At 46.6% G+C, this 14,069-nt stretch overlaps 1 protein-coding gene across 5 annotated transcripts in view; it reads right to left on the bottom strand.

Annotated features, from left to right (window-relative positions):
• Positions 1 to 82: 82 nt before the first annotated feature.
• Positions 83 to 14,069, bottom strand: part of nek6 (NIMA-related kinase 6) — an 86,990-nt gene continuing 73,003 nt past the window's right edge. For all 5 annotated transcript variants that reach the window (XM_071351262.1, XM_071351266.1, XM_071351264.1 and 2 more), the window contains exons 9-10: positions 3,434 to 3,547; positions 83 to 1,777 (exon numbers count right to left, since the gene is read on the bottom strand). In XM_071351262.1, the coding sequence (XP_071207363.1) occupies positions 1,667 to 1,777; positions 3,434 to 3,547 (225 nt within the window). In that variant the 3' untranslated portion in view covers positions 83 to 1,666. The remainder of the gene's footprint in view (positions 1,778 to 3,433; positions 3,548 to 14,069) is intronic.

Here is a 14,069-nt window from a genome sequence, read left to right as displayed (position 1 = left end):
GTTATTATTGATGGTTGATAAATACAACTTACTGTCTTATAACACACTTGGGGTAAGAAAGGAATTGAAATTGGATCAAATGTAAGAGTATAAGAATTAATATTTTATAAATCTTTTAACTACTACAAAATGCAAAAAGGGAAACACTTGAACGTGATTCCACAAAATCATGTCAAATCCCCACAGGAAAGTACAATTACAAAATAAAACCATAGCCTACACACAATACTTTTGAGTGAAAAATCATTACAAAGAATAGTCGTTGAACGCTCTAGATATTTTACAAGCACATATAATAGAATTGCTAAAATATTAGTACTGAGGTTTTTGCAGTCTTCTAAACTAGTAAACTTTGACTCAATCACTTACCCTCTTAATCTAGCGTCTATCTGCCGCTTAGTGCTGTCAAGGCAAAAACAATTTCTAAATGTTTCTACAGCACAATTGTAACTGTTCTTCTCGCTGTTTCTACATAATGTAAATCATTTCACAGTACATCTCAAATTAAAACCCTTCTCTGAACGAAGTCATCAGTGTACAGTCAACTGCAGTTATGATCTATACACGCAATTACAATATGGGATGGGTGTCAAGCAACAGCATAACACCCTTTACCCAGGCAGTTTCCTGCAAATAACTTTTTGTTGTTGTTGAAAAACCTAGTCTAAAGTTTTACAAAGCTCAGTCCATAAGCCTTGACAATGTTCTACATTATGCCATTTGAGGTCCTTGAAAAGGGAGACGTTATCAAGTCCTGAAGTCCATTTTAAACCAGTGTTACTTGGTGGTTGTAGCAAGCGCCTCGTGTTGCAGAGAACTCACGAGGTGTGACCTGGGAGGACCTAACGCTGACTCAAATATTTTGCATATATCTTATGGTTAATTATGAAACAAAGTCCACTTAACTGAATGCCTTAGGATCACAAACGACACTACACAAGAATGCAAAATACAGATCAGAGGTATTTAAAGCAACATTAAAAAAATAATTATTTCTAAACAATGTTAAATGTGTGTAAGGCAGAAAAATAAACAGCACTGAAAGAGATTTCTATTTAGGCCTTCAATTCATACGGTTTACCTGAAAAAGACAGGATCTATTTGGAATGCAACCCCTGCCTAGCTGATAAGAGAACCCTCTGACATCATTGTGTGACAGAGCTCTCCTGTTAGCGAAGAGGCCAGACAAGATGCTGTCACCTTCTGTCGGAATCACCGCAACACAGTCTAAAAACAGAAATCACCATGACCACCGTCGAAGCGACTCCCCAGGTCATTGAGGACAAAAACAACTGGACTTAAACCGCGTTCACATAATGTTGGAAATTTGCGACTCGTTAACCTAGGCGGAAGAGTCGGATCCCGAATTTCCCCACTTGGGAGGTATCAGAATCAACCTATAGGAAGTTCTATACAATTAACTCGGAGGTCCCGAGTTTCCGACGCGGCATAAAGTCTAAGTCCTCATTTGAAGATAAAGAAAAAGTCAGTCCAGTCATGTCAAAGTCTCTCGATCGTTTCATCAGTTCCTCGATTTCTGAGACGCGAGCTAAACAACCTGGTCCTAGTGAGACCAAGCCAGGCAGGTTGGCAGTGGGTCTGGTGGTCTGTGGTTCAGTCAGGATGGGGGTCCACACGGAGGACTGAGGAGGTGAGGGGGGGGGGCTCAGGTGCTGGAGGTCCACAGCTGCATCTGTTTGGCGATCTGCAGAACAAACACGATGTCAGGGCGCTGGCCCGGGTCGGGCTTGATGCACATGCTGACCAAGTCTCGCAACTGTGGACGACAAGAAGCATTCCGTTTATTATTTATTGTACAAAACAGAACAGCCCATTAAGAATATTCTAACACGAACATATGAGAAACGTCACAGACCGAAGAGGACTTTCAAAACTCCTATATAAGAAGTGTAATTGTTAAAGCTAATTTTCCATTTCCACATCCATGAACATACAATACATTGGGAGAGTCTGCCCCTGCTGTCATTTATAAGATCAGAACTTCCTAACCAAGGGACTCCAGAGCACAGAGAAAGTTAAACTGTAACTGAACTACACAAGGATGGATCAGATCTCTTTGACTTCTTTGACTTCTAACATTTCATCACAAGACATTTTGGCATTTTAAAACCATGTGCAGAAGCTTCGGCGAATTGGCGAACAACGACTTCTTTTGTCAGCTGCAGGAAGTGCCTAAAGCATGAGTAATGCCTACAGAAAGTTGTAGTTGGTCTGTGCCTTGTTGTTTCGTCAGTTTCGACAGAAAGAGGGCCTCTAATGCCAATCAAAGGCGATGGGGGGGGGGGGGGAACACTTCAGTGACACAGCGTGTCCTGCGCCTGTCATTAAACCCCATTTCCAGAGCTCTGATTTGAGTGGCGACATGAGCTGTTGGAGTCCTGACCTTTAAATCGCCAAAGCAGCTAACACCGAGCTGTCACTTCGCTCAGCAAAAAACAAGACCGGGGAGAGGGAGCAAGACGAGAGAGAGATGGAGAGACATGGAAAAGGGGAGACAGGTGCAGCACTAGAAGAGAGAGGGGAAAAAGAGAAGGAACAAAAAGATAGGGAGGAAAATAGACAAGGGCTGCACTCAAAGATGAGTAGAGAGAGATGGAGCAGCAGAGAGACAGACATGCAGGCAGACAGATTGGGGCTACACCAGAGAGAATGAGAGAGAATGAGAAAGGGCGAGATGGAGAGGCATGGTGGTGAAGGGCAGAAAGTGCTATGTGTGGAAGGCTAATCTGGTAGAGTGATGGTGTACAAGGCTTTGTCTGGCCTCATTTAAAGTGCTGTCAGTCTTGCTCTTCTTCTGTCATACTGTGCCAGTGGTGTAGTGCTGTAGCTAATCAGTCTCTGACACTGTGCTCTCTTAAACTGCCAATGACTGAAAAGAGTGGCTCAGACTGAGGCCTTTTTTTCTCTACCCCCCTCACAGTTGGATAATGTTGAGTAGCAAATTGAAGCAGCATAAGGAGGCCATAGGCTAACATCTTCATCGATGACCCCTAATGGAATGAAAATCACCTAATGTAGTGGCGTTGTCTGAATTGTGTGAAAATCACCTACAGATGCACTATGCAGGAATCGCTCCGCCATTTCCTGGTTGCTAAAATTCTACTGGTTTGCCTCATTTCAGTTTGTGACAAAACAAGCATGTATAGTGTACAGCCTTTCAACTCAATTCTGGACCTCAAAGCCAGTTCCACTGTATTTTTTTTATTGTATTTTCAGCTGTTTGAAGCTGGTGTACAAAACCCAAAGTAAAAGATGCAAAAAGTTAACTTAATACCGGGAAGCATAGAATTAGCACACATAGAACAGATCTACCACTTCTTAGACTTGCTTTCAATGAGAATCACAGTGTGAAAATCAACTTAATGCAACTTCCAAATGAGTTCTTGGAGGTTCTACTCTGACCTGTTCTTACCTTCTCAGAGTAGTGGTCAGGTGGTAGTGGAGGGTAGTCACACTGCTCAATCTTTTGGCACAGAGAGAGGAGGTTCATCTTGTCCCCATAGAATGGACTCTGCAACGCAGCCATCTGTTACAGAAAAAATATTCTAGATTATAACAACGCCATTATAATAACAAAATCACACCAGTGGTTATTGGGTGGATGAGAGACATAATGGACAAGTACAAAAAAATGATATAAAAATAGGATGAAGCAACATCCTGTATTGCACTTCCTTGCCTGCAAGTTGGGAGTTGGGACAAGACAGACAGACAGCGTTTCTTAGCCAGTCGAAATCATGAATCAGCTGGCATCATTTTTATGGATATATACAACAAAAATTCAATTGAAAAAAGGTCAAATGAAACACAGCTAATTTGCAGTCTTTCCAGCTTCATTTTAAAGTGAGTGTGTTACTGTAGCTGTGTTGTTGGCTAGCTCCTCTGAACAACAGTCCTGACGAGTGAGCACATATTCTATGCCAGGCGAAATCGCGCCTCATTAGCTCATTGTTATGATGTATTGAAATAAGTGTCACTAGAAAACAGCTTAAACAAGTGCAAATGTAACTACTTTGCTGTTATTCTGGCTGCACTTTTTGACGTGACTAAGTTAGCCGTAGTTGGCTAGCTAGCAAGCAAGGGATAAGAACGTTGCCAGCCAGTATGGCAATGGAACATTTTAGAACAAACAACTGTGTCGCGTCCATAGATACAGAACAAAAAGACTGAACGACTGGGTCGCATCCATAGATACAGAACAAAAAGACTGAACGACTGGGTCGCATCCATAGATACAGAACAAAAAGACTGAACAACTGGGTCGCGTCCATAGATACAGAACAAAAAGACTGAACGACTGGGTCGCGTCCATAGATACAGAACAAAAAGACTGAATGACTGGGTCCCGTCCATAGATACAGAACAAAAAGACTGAACGACTGGGTCGCGTCCATAGATACAGAACAAAAAGACTGAACGACTGGGTCGCATCCATAGATACAGAACAAAAAGACTGAACGACTGGGTCGCGTCCATAGATACAGAACAAAAAGACTGAACGACTGGGTCGCGTCCATAGATACAGAACAAAAAGACTGAACGACCGGGTCGCGTCCATAGATACAAAACAAAAAGACTGAACGACTGGGTCGCGTCCATAGATACAGAACAAAAAGACTGAACGACTGGGTCGCGTCCATAGATACAGAACAAAAAGACTGAACGACTGGGTCGCGTCCATAGATACAGAACAAAAAGACTGAATGACTGGGTCCCGTCCATAGATACAGAACAAAAAGACTGAACGACTGGGTCCCGTCCATAGATACAGAACAAAAAGACTGAATGACTGGGTCGCGTCCATAGATACAGAACAAAAAGACTGAACAACTGGTTCGCGTCTCTAGCAACCCTAGATTTGTGTCGGGACTATGTCTTGTGGAAGGATGAAATAGTATGAATAAATAAAAAATTTAAAAGTTAATGAAAATATGTCAACCATCATTTAAATATGTTGGTAACCCGTGATAATAATAAAGTGATAATCAAATCAAATCAAATTTTATTAGTCACATACACATGGTTAGCAGATGTTAATGCGAGTGTAGCGAAATGCTTGTGCTTCTAGTTCCGACAATGCAGTAATAACCAACAAGTAATCTAACCTAACAATTCCACAACTACTACCTTATACACACACAAGTGTAAAGGGATAAAGAATATGTACATAAAGATATATGAATGAGTGGTGGTACAGAACGGCATAGGCAAGATGCAGTAGATGGTATAGAGTACGGTATATACATATGAGATGAGTACTGTAGGGTATGTAAACATAAAGTGGCATAGTTTAAAGTGGCTAGTGGTACATGTATTACATAAAGATGGCAAGATGCAGTAGATGATATAGAGTACAGTATATACATATGAGATGGGTAATGTAGGGTATGTAAACATTATATTAAGTGGCATTGTTTAAAGTGGCTAGTGGTACATTTTTACATAATTTCCATCAATTCCCATTTTTAAAGTGGCTGGAGTTGAGTCAGTATGTTGGCAGCGGCCGCTAAATGTTAGTGGTGGCTGTTTAACAGTCTGATGGCCTTGAGATAGAAGCTGTTTTTCAGTCTCTCGGTCCCTGCTTTGATGCACCTGTACTGACCTCGCCTTCTGGATGATAGCGGGGTGAACAGGCAGTGGCTTGGGTGGTTGTTGTCCTTGATGATCTTTATGGCCTTCCTGTGACATCGGGTGGTGTAGGTGTCCTGGAGGGCAGGTAGTTTGCCCCCGGTGATGCGTTCTGCAGACCTCACTACCCTCTGGAGAGCCTTACGGTTGTGGGCGGAGCAGTTGCCGTACCAGGCGGTGATACAGCCCGACAGGATGCTCTCGATTGTGCATCTGTAGAAGTTTGTGAGTGCTTTTGGTGACAAGCCGAATTTCTTCAGCCTCCTGAGGTTGAAGAGGCGCTGCTGCGCCTTCTTCACAACGCTGTCTGTGTGGGTGGACCAATTCAGTTTGTCCGTGATGTGTACACCGAGGAACTTAAAACTTTCCACCTTCTCCACTACTGACCCGTCGATGTGGATAGGGGGGTGCTCCCTCTGCTGTTTCCTGAAGTCCACAATCATCTCCTTTGTTTTGTTGACGTTGAGTGTGAGGTTATTTTCCTGACACCACACTCCGAGGGCCCTCACCTCCTCCCTGTAGGCCGTCTCGTCGTTGTTGGTAATCAAGCCTACCACTGTAGTGTCATCCGCAAACTTGATGATTGAGTTGGAGGCGTGCATGGCCACGCAGTCGTGGGTGAACAGGGAGTACAGGAGAGGGCTCAGAACGCACCCTTGTGGGGCCCCAGTGTTGAGGATCAGCGGGGTGGAGATGTTGTTACCTACCCTCACCACCTGGGGGCGGCCCGTCAGGAAGTCCAGGACCCAGTTGCACAGGGCGGGGTCGAGACCCAGGGTCTCGAGCTTGATGACGAGTTTGGAGGGTACTATGGTGTTAAATGCTGAGCTGTAATCGATGAACAGCATTCTCACATGGGTATTCCTCTTGTCCAGATGGGTTAGGGCAGTGTGCAGTGTGGTTGCGATTGCGTCGTCTGTGGACCTATTGGGTCGGTAAGCAAATTGGAGTGGGTCTAGGGTGTCCGGTAGGGTGGAGGTGATATGGTCCTTGACTAGTCTCTCAAAGCACTTCATGATGACGGAAGTGAGTGCTACGGGGCGGTAGTCGTTTAGCTCAGTTACCTTAGCTTTCTTGGGAACAGGAACAATGGTGGCCCTCTTGAAGCATGTGGGAACAGCAGACTGGGATAAGGATTGATTGAATATGTCCGTAAACACACCAGCCAGCTGGTCTGCGCATGCTCTGAGGACGCGGCTGGGAATGCCGTCTGGGCCTGCAGCCTTGCGAGGGTTAACACGTTTAAATGTTTTACTCACCTCGGCTGCAGTGAAGGAGAGCCCGCAGGTTTTGGTAGGGGGCCGTGTCAGTGGCACTGTATTGTCCTCAAAGCGGGCAAAAAAGTTGTTTAGCCTGTCTGGGAGCAAGACATCCTGGTCCGCGACGGGGCTGGTTTTCTTTTTGTAATCCGTGATTGACTGTAGACCCTGCCACATACCTCTTGTGTCTGAGCTGTTGAATTGCGACTCGATTTTGTCTCTGTACTGGGACTTAGCCTGTTTGATTGCCTTGCGGAGAGAATAGCTACACTGTTTGTATTCGGTCATGCTTCCGGTCACCTTGCCCTGGTTAAAAGCAGTGGTTCGCGCTTTCAGTTTCACGCGAATGCTGCCGTCAATCCACGGTTTCTGGTTTGGGAATGTTTTAATCGTTGCTGTGGGTACGACATCGTCAATGCACTTCCTAATGAACTCGCTCACCGAATCAGCATATTCGTCAATATTGTTGTTGGACGCAATGCGGAACATATTCCAATCCGCGTGATCGAAGCAGTCTTGAAGCGTGGATTCAGATTGGTCGGACCAGCGTTGAACAGACCTGAGCGCGGGAGCTTGTTGTTTTAGTTTCTGTTTGTAGGCTGGAATCAACAAAATGGAGTCGTGGTCAGCTTTTCCGAAAGGGGGGCGGGGGAGGGCCTTATATGCGTCGCGGAAATTAGTATAACAATGATCTAGGGTTTTTCCAGCCCTGGTAGCACAATCGATATGCTGATAGAATTTAGGGAGTTTTGTTTTTAGATTAGCCTTGTTAAAATCCCCAGCTACGATGAATGCAGCCTCAGGGTGTGTGGTTTCCAGTTTACAAAGAGTCAGATAAAGTTCGTTCAGGGCCATCGATGTGTCTGCTTGGGGGGGAATATATACGGCTGTGATTATGATCGAAGAGAATTCCCTTGGTAGATAATGCGGTCGACATTTGATTGTGAGGAGTTCTAGATCAGGTGAACAGAATGACTTGAGTTCCTGTGTGTTGTTATGATGATCACACCACGTCTCGTTAATCATAAGGCATACCCCCCCGCCCCTCTTCTTACCAGAAAGATGTTTGTTTCTGTCGGCGCGATGCATGAAGAAACCAGCTGGCTGCACCGACTCCGTTAGCGTCTCTTGAGTTAGCCATGTTTCCGTGAAGCAGAGCACGTTGCAATCCCTGATGTCTCTCTGGAATGCTACCCGTGCTCGGATTTCATCAACCTTATTGTCAAGAGACTGGACATTGGCGAGTAGTATGCTAGGGAGTGGAGCGCGATGTGCCCGTCTCCGAAGCCTGACCAGGAGACCGCCTCGTTTGCCCCTTTTACGGCGTCGCACAGGGTCGCCGGCTGGGATCAGATCCATTGTATTGGGTGGAAGGCAAAACACTGGATCCGTTTCGGGAAAGTCATATTCCTGGTAGGAACGATGATGAGTTGACGTTAATCGTATATTCAGTAGTTCCTCCCGACTGTATGTAATGAAACCTAAGATTACCTGGGGTACCGATGTAAGAAATAACACATAAAAAAACAAAATACTGCATATTTTCCAAGGAACGCGAAGCGAGGCGGCCATCTCGGTTCGGCGCCGAGATGCCCCCCTGCCCTGGAAGCCGGTGTTTGGAGGATATATTGGCACTGTCAGCCAATTAGCATTCAGGGCTCGAACCACCCAGTGTATAATAAGAAATGTATTTCATCATCATTAATTTCATCATTACTTATTATCTCTCAATCTCTCATTTCTTTCATTCTCATGCCTGCTCATGGTGAGATGGGCTGAGTGGACTTGCCTGATAGAGATGGTTATATTTTTAATAGGGAGGAATCTGATAATTATTGTAACCTTTGACCCCGAGCTGTGACCCATGCTCATTAGCATGATCAGTTGCCCAATCCCAAATAGACCTCTAAACCATATGCACATGTGAAGATCTGAGACGATATGATTGGTATAAGCAACATGGTGAAACTTCCACCTAGCTAGCCTATCAGAGGGCAAGGGGAAATGCTCTCAGATCTCTACAAGTGCATGGGGCATAGGCCTTAGGGATTGATTTGGGATTGGGCCAGACAGAGGGTAGGCAAGTTTCTAAATATGAATAAATATATGAACATATACAGTAAATAGTTTTCTGTACTACATGTTAATGGACTGAAACTAAACCCACACACTGTCCTTTACAACAAAACAGACCCCAAAATATTCAATCACAAAGGAAGGAACACTTCTGTTTAACTAATGGTCTCTTAGCAACGGGTGCGTGTATTTGCGTGTGTGCGTGCAAGCGAGCGAGTGAGTGGAAGAAAACGGTGAAAGAGATTTCTAATTGTGGTTATATTGGCTCCCACCTTCCGTGTATCTGAATATCAATCAGCCAGGTTCTTTGAAGATTATCATGGTGTCTGCATGAGAAATGATTATATATCTCTCTCTCTCTCCAGTACTTTCTTTGGAAAAACATCTGAGTCTAAATAGCTCTAGTCCAGTGGAATTGTAATTTCAGAATCCAGAACCAAAATCTTGCGTGTGCTAGCCAGCTACTCAATTTGAACATTTATGTTAACAGTCTGTCAAGCGAGACTCTTGGAATGAAAATCAAATCACTTTAACATTGACGTTCTCTCTCTGATTCCCATTTAAAACTCTGTGAAGCTCCCTATCAATTTTCTTGATTTTGATATTGTTTGTCCCATGGCAGAGAAGACCAAGAGAAAGAGAGAGACAAGGAAGGGGGAGACAGAGGGACATTTTATATGTAAGTATAAGCAGAGACCGACAGAGAGTGACAGTAGTTGAGAATTACAAGAGAGGCATACTGCTGGCCATGCAGCTTCCCTCACAACACATACTGCTGACCATTCAGCCTCCCTCACAACACATACTGCTGACCATTCAGCCTCCCTCACAACACCTACTGCTGGCCATTCAGCCTCCCTCACAACACATACTGCTGACCATTCAGCCTCCCTCACAACACATACTGCTGACCATTCAGCCTCCCTCACAACACATACTGCTGACCATTCAGCCTCCCTCACAACACATACTGCTGGCCATTCAGCCTCCCTCACAACACATACTGCTGACCATTCAGCCTCCCTCACAACACATACTGCTGGCCATTCAGCCTCCCTCACAACACCTACTGCTGGCCATTCAGCCTCCCTCACAACACATACTGCTGGCCATTCAGCCTCCCTCACAACACATTACTGCTGGCCATTCAGCCTCCCTCACAACACATACTGCTGACCATGCAAGCTCCCAGCCTCCCTCACAACACATACTGCTGGCCATGCAGCTTCCCTCACAACACATACTGCTGACCATTCAGCCTCCCTCACAACACATACTGCTGACCATTCAGCCTCCCTCACAACACCTACTGCTGGCCATTCAGCCTCCCTCACAACACATACTGCTGACCATTCAGCCTCCCTCACAACACATACTGCTGACCATTCAGCCTCCCTCACAACACATACTGCTGACCATTCAGCCTCCCTCACAACACATACTGCTGGCCATTCAGCCTCCCTCACAACACATACTGCTGACCATTCAGCCTCCCTCACAACACATACTGCTGGCCATTCAGCCTCCCTCACAACACCTACTGCTGGCCATTCAGCCTCCCTCACAACACATACTGCTGGCCATTCAGCCTCCCTCACAACACATACTGCTGGCCATTCAGCCTCCCTCACAACAGCTACTGCTGGCCATTCAGCCTCCCTCACAACACATACTGCTGACCATTCAGCTCCCTCACAACACATACTGCTGACCATTCAGCCTCCCTCACAACACCTACTGCTGGCCATTCAGCCTCCCTCACAACACATACTGCTGACCATTCAGCCTCCCTCACAACACATACTGCTGACCATTCAGCCTCCCTCACAACACATACTGCTGACCATTCAGCCTCCCTCACAACACATACTGCTGGCCATTCAGCCTCCCTCACAACACATACTGCTGACCATTCAGCCTCCCTCACAACACATACTGCTGGCCATTCAGCCTCCCTCACAACACCTACTGCTGGCCATTCAGCCTTCCTCACAACACATACTGCTGACCATTCAGCCTCCCTCACAACACCTACTGCTGGCCATTCAGCCTCCCTCACAACACATACTGCTGACCATTCAGCCTCCCTCACAACACATACTGCTGACCATTCAGCCTCCCTCACAACACATGCTGCTGGCCATTCAGCCTCCCTCACAACACATACTGCTGGCCATTCAGCCTCCCTCACAACACATACTGCTGGCCATTCAGCCTCCCTCACAACACATACTGCTGGCCATTCAGCCTCCCTCACAACACATACTGCTGACCATTCAGCCTCCCTCACAACACATACTGCTGGCCACGCAGCTTCCCTCACAACACATACTGCTGACCATTCAGCCTCCCTCACAACACATACTGCTGGCCACGCAGCTTCCCTCACAACACATACTGCTGACCATTCAGCCTCCCTCACAACACATACTGCTGGCCACGCAGCTTCCCTCACAACACCTACTGCTGGCCATTCAGCCTCCCTCACAACACATACTGCTGACCATTCAGCCTCCCTCACAACACATACTGCTGACCATTCAGCCTCCCTCACAACACATACTGCTGGCCATTCAGCCTCCCTCACAACACATACTGCTGGCCATGCAGCTTCCCCCACAACACATACTGCTGACCATTCAGCCTCCCTCACAACACATACTGCTGGCCACGCAGCTTCCCTCACAACACATACTGCTGGCCATGCAGCTTCCCTCACAACACATACTGCTGACCATTCAGCCTCCCTCACAACACATACTGCTGACCATTCAGCCTCCCTCACAACACATACTGCTGGCCACGCAGCTTCCCTCACAACACATACTGCTGGCCATGCAGCTTCCCTCACAACACATACTGCTGACCATTCAGCCTCCCTCACAACACATACTGCTGGCCACGCAGCTTCCCTCACAACACATACTGCTGGCCATGCAGCTTCCCCCACAACACATACTGCTGACCATTCAGCCTCCCTCACAACACATACTGCTGGCCATTCTGCCTCCCTCACAACACATACTGCTGACCATTCAGCCTCCCTCACAACACATACTGCTGGCCATTCTGCCTCCCTCACAACACATACTGCTGGCCATGCAGCTTCCCTCACAACACATACTGCTGACCATTCAGCTTCCCTCACAACACATACTGCTGGCCATTCTGCCTCCCTCACAACACATACTGCTGACCATTCAGCCTCCCTCACAACACATACTGCTGGCCATTCAGCCTCCCTCACAACACATTCTGCTGGCCATTCAGCCTCTCTCACAACACATACTGCTGGCCATTCAGCCTCCCTCACAACACATTCTGCTGGCCATTCAGCCTCTCTCACAACACATACTGCTGGCCATTCAGCTTCCCTCACAACACATACTGCTGGCCACGCAGCTTCCCTCACAACACATACTGCTGACCATTCAGCTTCCCTCACAACACATACTGCTGACCATTCAGCCTCCCTCACAACACATACTGCTGGCCATTCAGCCTCCCTCACAACACATACTGCTGACCATTGAGCCTCCCTCACAACACAGACTGCTGACCATTCAGCCTCCCTCACAACACAAACTGCTGACCATTCAGCCTCCCTCACAACACATACTGCTGACCATTCAGCCTCCCTCACAACACATACTGCTGGCCATTCAGCCTCCCTCACAACACATACTGCTGGCCATTCAGCCTCCCTCACAACACATACTGCTGACCATTGAGCCTCCCTCACAACACAGACTGCTGACCATTCAGCCTCCCTCACAACACAAACTGCTGACCATTCAGCCTCCCTCACAACACATACTGCTGACCATTCAGCCTCCCTCACAACACAGCACACAGCTCCTTAGGCCCAGCGAGCTCTAGCCTTCATCCCAAATGGCACCCTATTCCCTATGTAGTGCATTATTTATGACCAGGGCCCATAGGGCTCCCATAGGGCTCTGGTCAAAAGTAGTGCACTATATAAGGAATAGGGTGCCATTTGTGATGCAGCCCCTAGTCTTTATCAACAGAGAATGCCAAGTCCATGACTGACTGAAGAAGCATTGTTATTGACAGTTTAATAACGCTGACGCAGTGTCAGCATCCAGAATAATGGAATTATGAGCTGTTTCTGTTATTTTTGTGTGTGCACATTTTTGTCTCTCACTCACACACACACACACACACACACACACACACACACACACACACACACACACACACACACACACACACACACACACACACACACACACACACACACACACACACACAAGCATGTAGACTCATGCAGGAAACATGGATGCGTACACAGTTACACACACATCCGCACAGCAAATAATTAGTGGGGAGGGAAACTATAAAAACTTCAACAATTGAAGTGGAGAGAAGTAAAAACATTCTCACTTTTCTCCATACTATATTTGGTTTGAAAACTCAGTCGCTATACAACACTGAGATGAGATACGATGTGTCTTGTCAGGTGCCCCATAAATGCCTAGGAACAGCCCCAGACCAATATTCCTCCTCCACCAAACTTTACAGTTGGCACTATGCATTTGGGCAGGTAGCGTTCTCCTTGCATTTGCCAATCCCAGATCCGTCCGTCAGACTGCCAGATGGTGAAGCGTGATTTATCACTCCAGAGAACGTGTTTCCACTGCTCCAGAGTCCAATGGCGGCAAGCTTTACACCACTCCAGCAGACGCTTGGCATTGCGCATGGTGATCTTATACTTGTGTGCGGCTGCTCGGCCATAGAAACCCATTTTATGAAGCTCCCGACTAACAGTTCTTGTGCTGACGTTGCTTCCAGAGACAGTTTGGAACTCGGTAGTGAGTATTGCAACCGAGGACAGAGGATGCTGTCCTCATGCTGAGCGATTCACCACTTGGTGGTCCTATTCTGTGAGCTTGTGTGGCCTACAACTTCGTGGCTAAGCCATTGTTGCTCCTAGACGTTTACACTTCACAATAACAGCACTTACAGTTCACCGGGGCAGCTCTAGCAGGGCAGACATTTGACAAACTGACTTGTTGGAAAGGTGGCATCCTATGATGGTGCCACGTTGAAAGTCACTGAGCACTT

Source organism: Salvelinus alpinus, chromosome 18 (assembly GCF_045679555.1).
Source record: "Salvelinus alpinus chromosome 18, SLU_Salpinus.1, whole genome shotgun sequence".
Taxonomy (NCBI): domain Eukaryota; kingdom Metazoa; phylum Chordata; class Actinopteri; order Salmoniformes; family Salmonidae; genus Salvelinus; species Salvelinus alpinus.
Note: the sequence above shows the minus strand (reverse complement) of the source record. Positions and strands in the feature narration are given on the sequence as shown.